General features: G+C 32.0%; 5 protein-coding genes and 2 non-coding genes across 7 annotated transcripts; 4 read left to right on the top strand and 3 right to left on the bottom strand.

Annotated features, from left to right (window-relative positions):
- Positions 1-1,354: 1,354 nt before the first annotated feature.
- On the bottom strand, positions 1,355-1,459 carry LOC130500599 (U6 spliceosomal RNA). The gene has a single exon (XR_008939216.1). It is a non-coding gene; the product is annotated as a U6 spliceosomal RNA (small nuclear RNA).
- A 2,413-nt stretch (positions 1,460-3,872) lies between these two features.
- On the top strand, positions 3,873-3,944 carry TRNAH-GUG (transfer RNA histidin (anticodon GUG)). Its single transcript has one exon. It is a non-coding gene; the product is annotated as a tRNA-His (tRNA).
- Positions 3,945-4,821: 877 nt separating this feature from the next.
- LOC108826962 (egg cell-secreted protein 1.5-like) lies at positions 4,822-5,446 on the top strand. Its single transcript, XM_018600305.2, has one exon. The coding sequence runs from the start codon at positions 4,897-4,899 to the stop codon at positions 5,368-5,370; it is 474 nt and encodes a 157-aa protein (XP_018455807.1). The 5' UTR covers positions 4,822-4,896; the 3' UTR covers positions 5,371-5,446.
- Positions 5,447-7,842: 2,396 nt separating this feature from the next.
- On the top strand, positions 7,843-11,304 carry LOC108826912 (WAT1-related protein At5g64700). Its single transcript, XM_018600254.2, has 7 exons — positions 7,843-8,186; positions 8,287-8,349; positions 9,857-9,973; positions 10,071-10,317; positions 10,564-10,722; positions 10,814-10,965; positions 11,058-11,304. Exons 1-7 carry the CDS (start codon positions 8,008-8,010, stop codon positions 11,203-11,205), a joined length of 1,065 nt encoding a protein of 354 aa, XP_018455756.2. The 5' UTR covers positions 7,843-8,007; the 3' UTR covers positions 11,206-11,304.
- A 1,243-nt stretch (positions 11,305-12,547) lies between these two features.
- Positions 12,548-14,642, bottom strand: LOC108826838 (uncharacterized). Its single transcript, XM_056993985.1, has 2 exons — positions 14,235-14,642; positions 12,548-13,618 (listed from the first exon to the last, which is right to left on the bottom strand). Exons 1-2 carry the CDS (start codon positions 14,487-14,489, stop codon positions 12,674-12,676), a joined length of 1,200 nt encoding a protein of 399 aa, XP_056849965.1. The 5' UTR covers positions 14,490-14,642; the 3' UTR covers positions 12,548-12,673.
- A 482-nt stretch (positions 14,643-15,124) lies between these two features.
- On the top strand, positions 15,125-15,984 carry LOC108823517 (protein BOLA2). The gene is made up of 3 exons (XM_018596741.2): positions 15,125-15,238; positions 15,486-15,508; positions 15,606-15,984. The coding sequence occupies exons 1-3, from the start codon at positions 15,176-15,178 to the stop codon at positions 15,826-15,828; spliced, it is 309 nt and encodes a 102-aa protein (XP_018452243.1). The 5' UTR covers positions 15,125-15,175; the 3' UTR covers positions 15,829-15,984.
- On the bottom strand, positions 15,870-16,742 carry LOC108823518 (mediator-associated protein 2; the record flags this gene model as incomplete). Its single annotated transcript, XM_056995228.1, is given in 4 exon segments — positions 15,870-16,096; positions 16,098-16,278; positions 16,458-16,541; positions 16,694-16,742. Coding segments are annotated over 4 exon segments (417 nt in total), but the record flags the coding sequence as incomplete, so codon positions are not given.
- Between the last annotated feature and the right edge of the window lie 153 nt (positions 16,743-16,895).

The following is a 16,895-nucleotide window of genomic DNA, read 5'->3' as shown; positions in this document are numbered from 1 at the left end:
ACTATATATTTTTAGTATAGGTTACTATTTGTATTAAGTTAAATGTTTGAGATAACGAGACACATATTATACTTCTTCGTTAATATGTCGACAATTGACTGAAAGCAAAAATAAGTTTAATAGACGAATAAAAAAACTCGTCAGCATCTATTTTATTAAAGCAGGAAAATTACTTATTGCTAATTGTTATGTCTAACTAAGTATTTTATTTATTGAAAGGACTATTCTATTAAACTAAATTAATATTAAACATAAATATGATTAAAAATCAAATATAAAGTTAAAATTTTCAAAAAGATAAATAAAAAATATACATTTATACTATTAATCTATACTATTAAAGCAGGATCCTATTGTAAAATTTAGGATTTTGTCCATGCATTTCAATATATTTACAAATCTTTCCATTGGCATTTAATTTAAACTGGAAATAGAATATTCTCTATAACTATGATAATTAATACTTTTCATATTTTGTGAATGATAAAATTTTAATTTTTATGCAATATATACTTTCCATTTAATTTGAATATCATTTTTCATTTATAATATTATTTAAATTCGGATATGAATATATACATGCAAATTAGAAAAAATTATTATGCCACTTTTTACATAATAATGATATGTCAATTTTGAGTGTTCAATTTTTCTTAAACTTATCTTAAAATTAAATTTTAGATCTAATCATAAATAAATATACAAATTTATCATAGTAGCCAAAAAAAGAAAATAATATTTTCATATCAATAATAAAGTTTTCTATTACCATTGTTTCATTTTCTTCAAATGACATAAACAAATCTCATTAAAGTCTAAATAGTTATTTTTCAATTTTATATATTATTAAGAAGTATGAATTATTTAATAAACATTTCAAAAATATTTTTTTTCAGCGGGTCATCTCATGTCAGATCTTAGGTTAATAGCGGATTTTTAGATTTTTACCAGGTTTTCAAAGATTATAATTACAATTTTTTCTATTAAATTGAACTGAATTATACACATATCACTGGATTTATCAGTTAAATCATAGGTCTGGGTTGGATATGAAAACACCGCTTGAAAATCAATTATTATAATAGAACTTTTTTTTTGAAACACAAATAAAAAAATTTTAAGTTATTTATTCTCTAATCAAAATTACAAATTCAATTAAATTTTATTAAAATAAAAATATAACCGCGCTTTTAAAACGCTAGTCAAAATCTAGTACCTTTTTATAAACGGATCATAATCTAGTTTCTTCAAGCAAAACAACATACTAAAGGCTTTGCCAAAAAAAACAACAAACAGCTTCAGAAAATTTATTATTTTTGTAAATTTGGTACCAGCTTAAATTTTTCTTGTAAAGAAAAAACTGAACTATTTCTTAATTTGTGTGTGTTATCTTTACGCAGAAACCATGCTAATTTTTTCTGTATCGTTCTAATTTTATTAGATATCTCTGATAGGACACAATTTTTATTTATTAATTAAAATCTACCAATTCCAGAATAAGAAATCTTAAGAGACAAAGTGTCACTCTGAATTAAAAAGAAAACTTATTGCCTAAAATAAGTGACTAGAATAAAATTGTTCACTTTGATCAAAAAAATAGTACAAAAATAAAATAAAATTGTTCATCAGGCAAAAAAAAATTCCCTGATATTTAATCTGAACAATCCTAAGCTGTTTCCCGAAATGGAAACTCGAATGCAATTATGTAGATTGGTGGAAGCACGCACATAGATGGTAATTTTCTTTACGTGTATATAAATTTTAGTTAAGACGATATGATTAATCCAAACACGTGTTGCATGACTCAATCTGACTTTTGACTTATTTACTTTACTATATTTATTTCTAGTAAAGGTGTAATCATAGCTGCAAGATAGTGCGCAATGAGTAGCTTTTAAAAATAACTAAAATACCTCTATCTACGCTGGCAAATTTTGTTATTGTACTTACTTTCTACTTCTGACGACTGAAAACTGAAAAGTGCATATTGACGACGTGAGCTCAAAGTAAGAATGTGGTTATTTTATAACCCTCCGAAGAATAACTTAAAAACCATTTTAGCAAAAAAAAAAAAAAAAAAAACTTAAAAACTATGGGAAATGCGTAAAGTAAAATACTTTTTTAACACAAACTCTAAAAAAAAAAATTTCCTTCTAGATGTAACATGTAACTAACTATGTGCTGCTTTTTTATGAATTTGCACTTATTTATCTATGAATTAAACAATTTTTTAAAAAAAAATCTTACCCGAGTTAAAATACAGAGATAAAACTACATTTCTTTTGTATAGAAAGACAACATCATTTATTCTATAACAAACACAAGAAGATATGCTAGCTTTTAGATCTAAATAAATAGTCAATGCCATGTTTCGGATGATAGTTCTACTGTCGGTGGGTTAATCTTGGTAAAAACATACTCGTAAGCATCTTAACTTGAGTACTACAAAAAAACGGATACTATGATACATATAGCACGATATATACAATAATAAAAGATCAAATTAGCTTAATACACTAAAATAAGTGGGATACCATACAATAGAGGAAAAATGATAAAGATGGGGAGAATAAAATTGGGGGAAATAGGGTATGGAGTGCAAATAAGGTAGATTTTGTGTGTATGGAGATATATACAATAATAAAATACATATATACTCCAATAATAAAATGTATGGAGTATCATTTAAAGAGAAAACATAAACAGCCAGGCAATTATTTATAGAAATAAAAGCATAACTTAAATATTTCAGTAACTGACACTCATAATTTTTTTTTTTGACAAAAGACACTCATATTTTTCAATAGTCTATAAAATGTAATTACATAAAACACACCAGCATGCACTATCGGGTAATACGACTTTTGTACTATCTGTGGTGGTAATAAGTTTGAAAAGTCACATTCTATACATCTAAAACCAAATTTATCGGGAAAGAAACAAACGAAATTTTTGTAAAAAAATGAAAAGGAACAAATATCGGACAGCTGTGGAATTGCTTTGTTGTGCTTTAGACAACCAACTAAACAAAAAAAAAGTCTAACTGGTCCGAACTAAGGAACTCATCTCTCAGATTTCGGGCAGTGTTTTGAGACTTTTACGGGCAGCGGTCACCTAAAGGTCTTTGCGTTTAGACAGCTCATCGCCAGTTTATAACTTTGTGAGTACAGTTCTTGAATCACACTCGCGAAACAATTGGTTCGTTAGAACAATTATGTAAGCGTACGTCGCCTGACCGGGTTCGGACCAGTTTTTTTCCGACCACGGATTCAGAACCAAAGTAGATAGATTGTTTCGAACTTTCAGGTAAGAAAATTTGCCTTTTTAAAAACTAAAAGGTGTGATATTCTAGTGATGAGCTGTATTAATTTTTTAAGATATCGTTAGTTGAAGGAAAGTATTATTTATGTTATTGATAGTGAAGTTTTTCTTAACTTTTATTAATAATTAAGATGACAAAAAAAAGATGAATCCGTCTTTGTATTGAAAAAGGAAAAATACAGGCGGCGGGTAAGAGATTATTATATAGATAAACAATGTGAAATAACACATGCAAAAGATTTGTCATTGGCATGTTCTTCTTCACTTAATACCCCATATTTTCCAGCTATGTGATTGATTCTCTTTCAGAAGTTAAAAACATTCAATAAATCAAAAATCAGAATTTCATGTTTCCTTGTCTTTTTCAACGTGAGAATAATTGGAAGAAGAAAGAATCTTAATTTACAATTTGGGAGATTAGAAGAAAAGTAGCGGAAAATAGTTTTTTTAAGCAACGATGGCTTTTTATTTGATTCCAAGTTCAACCTAATGGGCTATATCACAATTATCCCTAACACAACTACTTTTTAGATTGGTTAGTTGTTACCAAAGTGGCTGTAGTTTAGTGGTGAGAATTCCACGTTGTGGCCGTGGAGACCTGGGCTCGAATCCCAGCAGCCACAAACTTTTTTTCCATCATTTTCTTCATAAATGGGCTTCAGAAATGAGCTTTCAGCGAATGTCTTCATCCTTTTTAAACAGCTTTCCCTTTTTAAAAATTAGGCTTTTGGAATGATTCAAGCCCAAAACACTTTCTTTGCATACAAGTAAAATGAACAAAACATTTCACCTCCATAAACCGCTTATAGTTTTATACTATAGTTCGATTAACCTCTAAAGGTTAAAAGTAAAAATTAAAAAATAAGAACAAAGAGAAACATGCAACAAATAGAGGCTGATGGCTCGATCCTTGCCGCATGTGAGAGCCGTCGCCGTTAAATCTCGCCGCTATAACATCTACTTCGTGGCATTTTTAGCACGTTTGCTTCCTTAGCTGGAAACTCCGCCGTCGCGGTCGTCTATTTTCTCGCTTGAAGCTTAATGTTAAGCTACCATGGAATGGGCTGATACTAAACCTAGACTTAAAAATATATTTGGTATTAATGGGTTTAATAAAGCCCAATAGTTTTGGGTTCTTCATTAGTAATAAAACCCAATAGTTTTGGGTTCTTCATTCGAGTATTTAAACTCGCCACCCAATTAAGTGGGAAATTGCATGATGCATATAAACGAACACTCTTTGCTTTTTTTTTTTTTTTTTTTTTTTTTTGTAACTGACTCTTTGCTAATTTTCTTTTACACAAATCATATCACTAACGACTAATGACAATGTGTATAAACGAATCCTTGACCTTCTTACATAATTTCCCGTAACGGAAATGTATAAAGATAGAGAGAGGTGCATAACGATAGATTAGTGGATAATTAATGAAATTATTAACCACGATCGCTTGTGATAGCTAATAACAAAATTAAACAATGAAAACTTCTCATCTCCCTTCAATTTCTTTCCACTATATAATCGTCAGATCACACAACTCGTTTATTCATCTCAACACACAGCTAAATAAAGCAATGGCCACTAACACTACTTCAAAGCGTTCTCTTCTCACATTTCTAACACTTTCGTATCTCTTATCAACCGTCCACATCAACACCGTGGCTGAGGCAAGGAACATGCAAACCCTTACGGTGGCTTCTGACCATTCCGGCTCCGGAAACCTAGTGGATTGCTGGAATGCGGCGTTGGAGCTCAAGTCTTGCACCGACGAGATCGTCAAGTTCTTCATGAGCCGTAACGGTACAGCTGAACCGGATGTAACCGGTGGCATTGACAGAGATTGTTGTGGAGCCATTGGGTTGATAGCGAAAGAGTGTTGGTCCGTTATGTTTACTTCTCTAGGGCTTACGACTATGGAAGGGAATATGCTTAGAGAGTATTGCGATTTTCAGGCGGAGAATCTGGTATTTTCACCGTCACCGTCTCCTGCGCCGGAAACTATGGCTTTGTCTCCGGTTGAAATTACGTACCCGGGACTTGATTATTAATTATATGGTTCTTTACTTTATGTTTTAAGTTAATAAAGGTGGTTGACACTTTCGGTGCTTCTTCACATTAGATGTTCAAAACCAAAAAAAAAATTAAGTATGAAAAATGAAACTATGTTTTGTAAATCTATATGCCAAACATTCGTAACATTTTCTAATTTGTTTTAATTTGGTTTGGGTTAATCAAATAAACTAATCAAACGGTTTTTGAAATTCATCACGAAGGACATGAATGTGAGAAGCAAGTTTGCTTTGTCAATGTAAAGACTACAAATAGTTGATCATTTTCAGAGCGATAAAGTTTCACGTCCACCGTTACAAACCAAATTTTGGCAAATCAGTTCATGCTTATCTAAGGAGTTAAACAAGGAGACGTTTCATGTGTGATTGTAATTGTGGAAATCAGCTGAAAAAGAGAGGGCTTTAGCACCTTAACTAGGAATTGGGGGATAGGAGAGAAAAAGCCAGACTAAACCCCTTAATCACATGCAAAACGCATGACTAGCGACTCAATATGAGCCATTGTGTGTTAAGTCCATAATGGTATAACCAGCGAGTTGTTTTTCATGACTTTGTGTCGGATTCATTAATCTATAACTGGTTTGTGCCAAACGAATTGGCCTCTAAAAGACACGTGAATATATACGTGATACTTCTGCACTAGCGATCAGCTCTTTTCTTGACCAGACCATGATATGTTTTGCTTTCTCTTCTTTAGTTGTCCTGTTTTTTTTCTTTTTTAGACGGTAGGTTCACTTTAATATCTGAGGAAGAAAATGATTGGAGATGCGTATATTCCTTGTATGCATCCTTCTCATAAGTTGCATAATTTATCATCAAAACATACCCTTAATAGTTGCAAAAAGAAAACATACCCTTAATAGCTATCAGTATACAGTACCTCAGTATGACATGTAACATGTTTATCTCGATTCTCGACGGTGACGCCTCAATGAGAGGGCGGTGCGAGGTTATGTTTCGTAGGTTGTTCTAATTATAAGTTTTGTATCATACAAATAAAACCAATCAATCATTGATTGATTAGACACAAGTAGTTTTAGAAAATAAAAATAGTCCATGTAATTCTGTTTGCACAGAAATTCTAAATAAATAAAATAGTTTCAGGTTTATTATGTTGGTTTCGACGATCCGAACACATTTTATACGTGTATATCAAATTAATAAAATGTGATTTGAAAAGAGGGACATACAGGTGAAAAAGCTAAATTTATAATAGTGGCGATACAAGCTATACGGATTATATTGTTTTTTGCATGGCCAAAACTCGTGATAACGTTGACGTCCGTGTTTACAATCAACATCTACTTTGTAGCGTATACGTTTAGACCACATGCTAATGGTTATTGGTCATCACACACTTTAATCACATTGGTCCTTTTATTCTTTTGACTTTTATGGTTTCTTTAAAACTGATTGCATATCTTTATACATTATAATATCATCAACTTATTTCTGGACAGTCTTTTATTGGATAACCCCAAAGGGGCAACTTATTTTCAGGCGGCTTTGTTACTGATCATGATTGAGTATATAAACTCACTAGTAAACACAAATAAAAAGCGAAGTTAATTCACAAAGCTTTAAGGTGATTGAGTGTATAAACTCACTAGTAAACACAAAAAGCAAATAATTAATTCACAAAGCTTTAACTGATAAATTATATCTCAGATAGCCAAGTGCATTAGTTTATGTATAAACCAATAAAGGTATAAAGCTAGCTAGATGCGGAGTAACCTGTGTATGGATATATAACGTTTGGACTAGTGTGACATTAGATAGAATACAACGGAATCATTAAGCATTTTCTTACATGATTGCATAACGACTGAAACATAATTTTTGACGTAACTGAGCTGTCTAGTCAGTTTAACGTTATCGCTCAACCAAATATAATGTCCACATCTGTCTTGATAAAATTAGTTTACAATCATTCTAACATGTAAGTATTAACCAAATTTTGTTTCTACGAAACTATGTTTTCACAGTGTTATAAATTCACACTATGGAGTAAAGTAAATCTACTAGCTAGGTGGACGGAGCGAGGACGGACATCTATCATAAATTTCTTTAGTCAACATCAAAAATAATTTTGGTTGGTATCGTGAGATAGTGACACAAAAAGTAACTTTCTCTTCCTCCACTCGAGATGGTGTTACCCGTTGGAGTCTTTAAGAATAGTTTTTAATTTTTTTCAAGTTTAAAAAATATATATATATCAATTAATCATAGACTGCCACATGTTAAAAATTTATTTTTGTCTAAATTTTTTATGAATGAATTCTTAATTTTTGGTAGACACCACAAAATTATTATAATGATTTAGTGCTTAAGGATTTACCCGCAAGGACTCCCGTTGCGGGTGCTCTTGGCTACCTACGTACTAATTTGAAATATCTATTTCATTATTTTCGATTGCCACATCATAAAACATCAAGTTTGTGCATGCTTGTGTATGTGCTTATATAAATACCCACTTATACTAACTCAGACAAGAACATCACAAAGAGTAATCCATACACATACATAAAAATATCTCTAAGAACTCAAACAATTAAATCCAAAACCATCAATCAATCAAAGCCAAGTTACAAAAAAAAACCATCACTCAATCGATCGATGGATATGGAGACGAAGAAACCATACATGGTGGTGACTATGATACAACTCATATATGCAATCATGTTTTTGATCTCTAAAGCTGTCTTCAATGGTGGAATGAACACTTTCGTCTTCGTTTTCTATCGTCAAGCGTTCGCTACCATCTTCTTGGCTCCTCTCGCTTTCTTCTTCGAACGGTATATATTTATGAAAATTGATAATATATTTTTAGACAGATAAGTATGAACAATATCCTTACAATATATATATAAAATATGCTCTTCTTTTTTTCTTTAGGAAAAGTGCTCCGCCTCTTTCATTTGTTACCTTCATCAAAATCTTCACGCTCTCCTTATTTGGGTAAGTACGTTTTAGGATTCATTTTCTTTGAAAGTTTTTTTTGTTTGTTTACGTTTATATGTTAAAATAATTATTTCTACTTAAAGTAAAAACTCAAAAGATATATTTGCTTTTCTTTTCGTTCAGCATCATATTTTATATTTAAATGGTATACAATATAAACAAGAAAATATGTCATATTATGAATCCGATTCTTGATAATGAAAATATTGTGTTTTCTTTTGTTAGAATCTAATACAACTATATATCTACAAATTAATTTGTTATCAATATTGCACTATAAATTAATTGCACTAACAAATGCGAATAACTTTGTTAAACACTATCTTCTAATCTATCTTATTAAAATAGGAACATTACAACTTTCTCTAGGTGGATTTTTAAAAGTGGATCTCATATGTTTAAATTAAATATTTCATTCTTTATATATAATACATACTATAGTCTAACTTTACATTGATGTATTTCCTTAAATACAGTTCTTCTTTTTGTCTATATTCCATATATGATTTTTACATTTATTACATGTCGATTTAGATAAGATATATGTTAAGAATACTAAAAATATTAATCGTTCTATAATTATCCTATACAGTTCATTTTAAATTGATCAGTATACTTTCATTGGCCATATTAATTTTATTAGTACGAATAACATTAGGTAGATAAGTCATAGACACATACATAAAGATATGACTATTCTTATAACTACGTTGAGTCTAATCTACTTTCTAAAACAAATAACACATAGCTTCATATATTGTATAGAAAATAGTAATATTGTATAGTATTATACTTATACAATAATACTAAAAACAAACCAAACTGAAATATAATATATATCGAAAATACTTTGAACCATTACACACAAAATATATTAGACTTTAGAGATAAAATTCACTTTGAAATTACGTAATAATTATTTTTAAAAATTAAATTTCGTGATGTACAAAAACATAAGTTTTATATAAAATTTTGTGTTACAATAAAAAAACACAACTCGCGCTTGCAAAGTGTTATTTTTACATACGAAAGACAGTTTTGATATTTTTCTTTAAACACAAAATTGAATTATACAAACTCGATACTACATAAAACTAAACAATATAGAATACATTTTAAAAATAAAACCCGTGCGGGTGTGTATATGTTTATATAATATATAAATATATTATGTTATACATATTTTCATATAAATAATACCCCATGTAAGTTTTGTATAATAAATGTTGAAAATACAAAATATATAGCACTATATATTTTAAATAATATAAAAAAATCTACTTTACGTTATCATAAAATTTAAAAATCAGATTTAGTAATTAAACACATTGCTTATTTAAACACATTAGTACACATTGTTATTAGTCAAAATTTTATATTAATACACATTGCAATCATATATAACCTTTAGTAAAAACGAAGATAAAAAAAAATTGACTCCCGCTCAGTCGAGCGGGTCATGATCTAGTTATCAGTTAAAGCATAATCTCTATTGGGTTTTCAGTGTGACATTCAGCTTGGACTTGAACGGAATCGCATTATCATACACGTCTGCAACTTTGGCCGCTTCCACAACAGCTTCCCTTCCGGCCATTACATTCTTCTTGGCTCTGTTTCTTGGGTATATATATACTAAATACAATAAATTCTTGCCTCTCTTTTAGCTGATTTCTTCTTTTTAGTGATGTTTTATTTATTTATCGTGTTTATAATTAAAGAACGGAGACGCTTAAGATTAAGACCATACAAGGAACAGCGAAGCTTGCGGGGATAACTGTGTGCATGGCCGGGGTCGCTACCTTAGCCCTTTACAAAGGTCCGCCACTGAAATTACCTATATGCCCTCACCTGTATCAGCACCGGAATATTCTTGGCCATATCTCCGGTGGTTCCACCTCTTGGCTCAAAGGATGTGTTCTCATGATCACCTCCAACATTTTATGGGGTCTCTGGCTCGTTTTGCAGGTAAATAGCTAATCAAATTGCCCATAACATATTTTAGTTAATTAATTAGTAAAAAAAAAATTGTAATACATGACGTGATACAAGCATGTAGTAAGTACTAGTAGAATTCTTTTGTGATGTATATTATAAATTTCAAAATTGGTTGGATTAAATCATTTGTTTATCTACTGTGCATGCTGATTCAATGATTGTGATACTTTTTCTGATATTTTAACTTTTTGTTTTCGCTATATAAAATTCAAACAGGGACGTGTGTTGAAAGCTTACCCTTCGAAGCTATACTTCACAACTCTTCATTGTCTACTGAGTTCGATCCAATCCTTTGTTATCGCTATTGCATTCGAGAGAGATATCTCAGCATGGAAGCTTGGTTGGAACCTCCGACTTGTTTCAGTCATTTACTGTGTAATTAAATGACTCTTCCATCTCACAACAATTTTATATTTCATAATATAATGACTAATAATTATTACTGATATATATGACATATATGCAGGGATTCTTTGTAACAGGAGTAGCATATTATTTGCAGTCATGGGTTATAGAGAAAAGGGGACCTGTTTTCTTATCAATGTTCACTCCTTTGTCTTTACTCTTCACTCTACTCTCATCAGGAATTCTACTTTGCCAGATCATTAGGCTTGGAAGGTTCTACAATCTTCCTTAAATATCATCGAGTTTTCTTCAAATTTATAATATTATTCAAAAATTAATTTTTATATTTATGTGTGTGTTTGTAGTATTCTAGGTGGACTATTACTGATTATAGGACTCTACTGTGTGCTGTGGGGGAAAAGTAGGGAGCTGAAGAACATTGGTGATGAGAAGACTGATCCACATAAAGAAAACAATGACGTTTGCAATGAAGTGAAGGTTGTCATTAGCTGAATGAATGTCTTATTAGTTTGTATTATACACTATGATTATTATATGTGTTACTCACTTACTCATCGTTCACCTAACAGAGTCCAGATAAGTTTGCTTTAAGTTTTTGTCTCACTTAACTTATGTCCACCGGTATCAGATTGTAGTCAGTGCCGTGCGAACAATTTTAGCTGCCATAAGCGACTTAAAATAAAATGTATATATTTAGTTATAAATATAATTGTAAACGGTTATATAGTAGAAAAAAATAAAACCCAAATTACGAAGAAAACTAATTTTTAGTTTTCAAAAAAAATGAATGAACTATTAAATTTAATTTTTTATCAGCTCTATTAAAATAAATAAAACGAGCAGAACATTAATATTTTATGTGTTATATATTTTATATACAACGATTGATGTTTATTTATTTTATTGTATTTTGATAGTTAAAAATGATTACATACTGTTTTGGTTGCTTAAGTATGAAAACCATAAGTTTATAATGTTTTCTTGTCTTCTTTATTTTAACTATATTGTAAAACCTTTTATAACCTTTAGGCATTTATTTTATATTTTTAACTGAGCTTAGATAGATGAAACTAGGAAAATATGCCCTTAATTATTTCTAAAATTTTGATGCCATAAGCCAATGTTTCAAAATCTAACATTGAGGCACGGGTCTGATTGTAGTATACTTTTGCTGGGTGATTCTTTAACTTTCCAGAGGATTTGTTTCAAGCAAAAGAGAGAATAAAGTTACAATATGTTAAAATATTGGGCATAAACTTTTATGTATGAAATGAAAAGTTTCGACAATTTGCAAGTTTTTCTTTTGAGTATATATAGCACCGAATATTATGATAGTAATATGGAATGCCCAATGTAATGCACTTTGATAATTACTAATCAAAGCAATAAGAACTAGTGGTTTCAAAAGTTGTAGTTTCAGTTGTTTTGTCGTTACTTCTTACATCTTCTAAGTATTTCAGTAGTACTTATTTTTCTCTCTTTTTGTGAACATATCCATAAGAACATGTTATCACAGTTTCTTTATGGAGTTTCTAACATTTACTAGTTGAAAGAATCACAAAATAACTGCAGTGATGTTTTCTCCTATTTGTAAAATTAAAACTAATAACTAAATAAGATTTTTTGAATTCTGATAAAACAAGAGGCCAAGAGAATCCCTTAGGGAAATAGAAGGTTCGTCCAGTCCAAAGACAAGTAGTGCCCAGAACCAACAAGAAGAGATCAGAATGGTCTTGCATGAAATGATAACCCCAAGTCTAGACAGATAAGGGCCTTCAACATGAGCCCAAGGACAATGCATCAACATAATTACAACCTGGAGACATGCTAATAGATTAATGATCCCCGTAATTAGAAAAAATATTTTTAAAATAAAAAAAAAACAAAGGAGGTTTCAAACACATAAATTGAAATTTCCGATAAGAATATGCTAAACCCTTCTCTCTGTCTCTCTTGTAACTCATTTGCTATCTAAACCAGATGGTGTAGACTCCTTGACTTTCTTCTCAATAGACAAACCTTTTTCTTCCTCTTCTTTTTTATGCATCACAATCTCTTTATCTTCTGTCACTTTAATGTCCTCAAGAATCTGAGCTTCCGCTTTATCAATCTTCTCTCGAGCATCTAGAAACTCTGGAACCTCTGTTTCTTCTGCAATATTAGCTTGAGATGCTTCTTTATCAGTCTTAACCTCTCCAGGAGTTTTGACTTCAAAAACTTTTGGAACTTTAATCTCTAAATCCTCTGAAGATTTAACTTCTGAAACCTTTAGAAGTTCTGACTCTGCAGCTTTAACTTCATCAGTCTTGAGAACGTTCTTATCTTCCGAGACCTCAGGAACATTTGACTCTTTTGTAACCTTAATATCAGACAATGCAGGAGGAGCACGAACCTCAGGATCTTCTGGAACTTTCTTATCCTCAAAGACCTTAGGAACATTTGTCTCTTTTGTCACCTTCACCTCAGACAATACAGGTGGAGCCGGAACCTCAGAAACCTTTTCAACATTCTTATCCTCCAAGACCTCAGGAACATCTAACTCTTTCGTAACCTTCACGTCAGACAATATAGGAGCAGAAACCTTAGCAACCTTAACAACTTCAGATGTTTTGTTAGGTTCCAATTCCTCTGGAAACTTGACCTCCCAATTCTCTGAGAAATGACCTTCCTGTTCTTCAGCTTCCTTAGCTTTAGGCGTTTCAGGAGTCTTAACCTCGGAATCTTTTGGAATCTTGACTTCAAGATCATTTCGAGTTTGAACGTCAGAGGATTCTGGAGCTTTTACATTAGTAGCCATCAAAGGAGAAGCATCATCAAGCTTTGAAACCTCTGGAGAAGCACCAGTTTTGTCATTGGTCTTAGGTTTTGGCGTTACACCGCTTAGTTCTTTTCCTATTACCTTGTCCTGTATACAAAAAATCATCCATATACATTATCATTGCCCTTACGTAGATTTTTTTTGATTGAAACTTATAAGAAGGCAAAAATTCTTGTTAAGAATGCAAATCTATATTTGCCCTTACGTAGATATATTAAATATATCTATATTAAAATTCTTGTTTTGAAGAAGTTTTTTGAAACTTATAAGAAGGAAAAAAATATTTTGTTTTTTTGATATGTCCTTCATAAAAAGATATATTTTTAATGAATTACTCCCTTAGTTTCATTTTATTTGTAGTTTTATTTATGCAGAAAGACTGAAACCATTTAATTTTGTGTATTTTCTGAATAAAAACATCAATACCTATACACAAACTACATTTCAATCAATAAAAAACAGAATAGCATATAATATAAAGTTAATAAACTAGCACTGAAATTATAAAACACAATTATTTTTTAACAAAATTTTGGTTTTGCCACAAGTAAAGCAAAACTCAACATTGATTTAACAAGGTTGTATGTTCGGAAAGTAAACTCAACAATAATCAACAATGACTGTTGGTGATTGTATAATCCTACTTGTGTACAAAACATTTGAATGTAATATATTTTTTCGTAGATAAATGGGGAAACGTTACCTCATGGAACAAGGGACTGAGAGATTGGCGTTTGTTGTGTTCGTCCTTCACAACAGCTTCAACCAGAATCTCTTTTCCTTTCTCGCTCCGTCGTGCCGCAGCAGCTGCTCCATCCGCCGCGTTCGGAGCATTGTTATGGCTCTTTTCCGCCGAACCCTTGTTATTTTCAGGCGGAGCCGCCGTATCTCTCTCAAGCGGAACAAGATCCTCCTCGGAGTCTTTGAGAACCTTTGGCTTGGTGGCACAGTTTCCCATCTCGCCGAACACACAGAGACTTTTGTTTTTTGTTTTTTTTTGTTTTCTAGGTTATGTAAATGATACAAAAGAATCTCTCTCTTAAATTTTAGAGGAATGGAGATGAGGAAGGATGGTCAGAGAAGATTTCTTTCCGATAAATTCTCTGCGGCCATAGAGAGACAGATATTTGATTAAATATGGGTTTCCTAAGATAAATAAAAAGACGACGTAAATTGATATGTTTTGTAGTAGTAGAATATATATTCAAGTGTATTATTTGGAAGCATATTCAATGTTTCTGATACTGAATCAAGCAGGGGATATTACGTAACAAGTGAAATAAAACAATGAATGTGATCTTAGTTTCCTTTTTCTTTTTCTTTTTTGAAACAATGTGATCTTAATTTCCATATTGGCTGATTCACATTTATAATTTTATCTTTTGTAAAAACAAAAAAAAAAAATTTATCTTTTGTATCTTAATTGTCCTTCTGCATGGACATATAAAACGTACGTTAAGTTAAATCGGAAAAATGGACGAAAATTAATAGGCCTCGGCCCATTATAAAAAAACTTAGTTGGTTTGTGATGCGTTTATGGATAGTATCGAATATATTCGAGCAAGGTCCATTTAGAGGGCACAAGAAGGAAGGACATATGCTTTTGAAAAACTACCTCTGCATAACATTTACGCAGAGAGAAAGATGGGAGTGACCAAGGAGCAAGTTGAAGCTTCACTGACTTCAAAACTCAATCCTGTTCATCTGGTAAGTCAATCAAACACCTGCTACTTGTCTGTTGCTTATGGTTTCATACTCATTGTAGGTCAAAGATAGTCTTGTGATTCTTTTGTTCTATGATTGGATCAGACACAAGTCATCCCATGCGGTTTGTTTGAATTATAGAAACGCATAAAGCTTTTTAGCTTTTGTGAACATGTGATGATATGATAACTGAAGCTATAACTCTGTATATATCACTCACTGGCTTGGTTTTGTCTTTTGTCTAAACCAGGAAGTCATTGACACATCTGGAGGGTAAGGTTCATACACTAAAACCATCAAATTCAATAATTAGCCATCTCTTCTCTACTTTCTCAATCTCATAACTTTTATATTTTTTTTTTCTAACTAGCTGCGGCGCGAGTTTTGCTGTTGAGATAGTGTCGGAAGAGTTTGAAGGGAAGAGGTTGGTAGAGAGGCACCGTATAGTGAACGCAGCTCTTGAAGAAGAGATGAAAGAGATACATGCTCTCTCTATAAAGAAAGCTCAGACTCCACAGCAATGGAATCCAACTCCACCACAAGACTCTTCTGCAACAACAACAACTCCAACTACTCCAACCACAGATGCTTGAAAACAAAAGAACCACATGTTTTCATACTTGCTATGATTAAAAAAAAGAAAAAAACTAAAAGAAGCTTGTACTTTGGTATAAAAACATCTACAGCAGAATAAGTTATAACACTTGGTTTGCTTTATTGTCTACATAAAACCACCAAACAAAACGAAATATCTTTCTCTACTTGTCGGTCTTCACCTTCTTCTTCTTCTTCTTCTTCAACTTACCTGATCGATCTGAAGACCCTGAGCCCCTTTGTTTGCTCGCCGAGGGCTCTGAATGCTGAATGTCGAAGAGCAGACTGCCCGCCGCCGCTGCTTTTACGCCGGCTACTTTGAGCTGCGTTAGAGTTTTTAACAGATGAACTCGTCACTGCCTTGTGCTGAGTTTTGACCTTTGTTGCCTCAAGCAGCTCTTTCGGTTTAGGGAAACGAACTAACAAAACTCGCCGCGAAATCTTCCCAACTGCCACACATAAGAAACCATTACGGAATTTGAGCAAGGCTTGTAGTAACTAAACACGATTAACACCTAGAGACCAGACACAACTCTTATGAAGCAATGGCCAAGTCTGTGTAACTTAACACAATTTAAGATATAGAGAGACTAGACACAACTCTTCTGTAAGCAATTGAGGGGGGTACCTATTTTGGATTCTTGATGAGACGGTACGATCACAGTTGCATCAGCATCTTGAGAAGCAAAGCTAACAAGCTCAACCTCTGTACCTATCAAATCCAGAGGATGGTTAAAAAAAAAACATAGACAATGAGTAAAGAAACTGTATTATGAAAACAAAAAAAAAAAGAACAAAACTTCATTTAGTTTGGCAGAACAATTTACACCAACAACAAAGTATACTAATTCTCAAAAAACGTACATGACTTAAAGGGCACTGGATAAGCCAAAGCTCCTTCGAACCCGTCACATCAAAGTCAACTAGAGACTGCAAGTTATTGACTTCGAAATCTTCTGAAGGTTTGTAATCCACTGTCATCTTCTCAGCTCCCAGTCAATGCGACCCTGACATAAAACCCTTTGTCAATTATATAATGTTTTCACTCAAAACAACGTCGTATGAC

The sequence above is a fragment of the Raphanus sativus genome, chromosome 9 (genome assembly GCF_000801105.2).
Source record: "Raphanus sativus cultivar WK10039 chromosome 9, ASM80110v3, whole genome shotgun sequence".
NCBI lineage: Eukaryota > Viridiplantae > Streptophyta > Magnoliopsida > Brassicales > Brassicaceae > Raphanus > Raphanus sativus.
The sequence above is the reverse complement of the archived record's forward strand: the minus strand, read 5'-3'. Positions and strand labels throughout refer to the sequence as shown.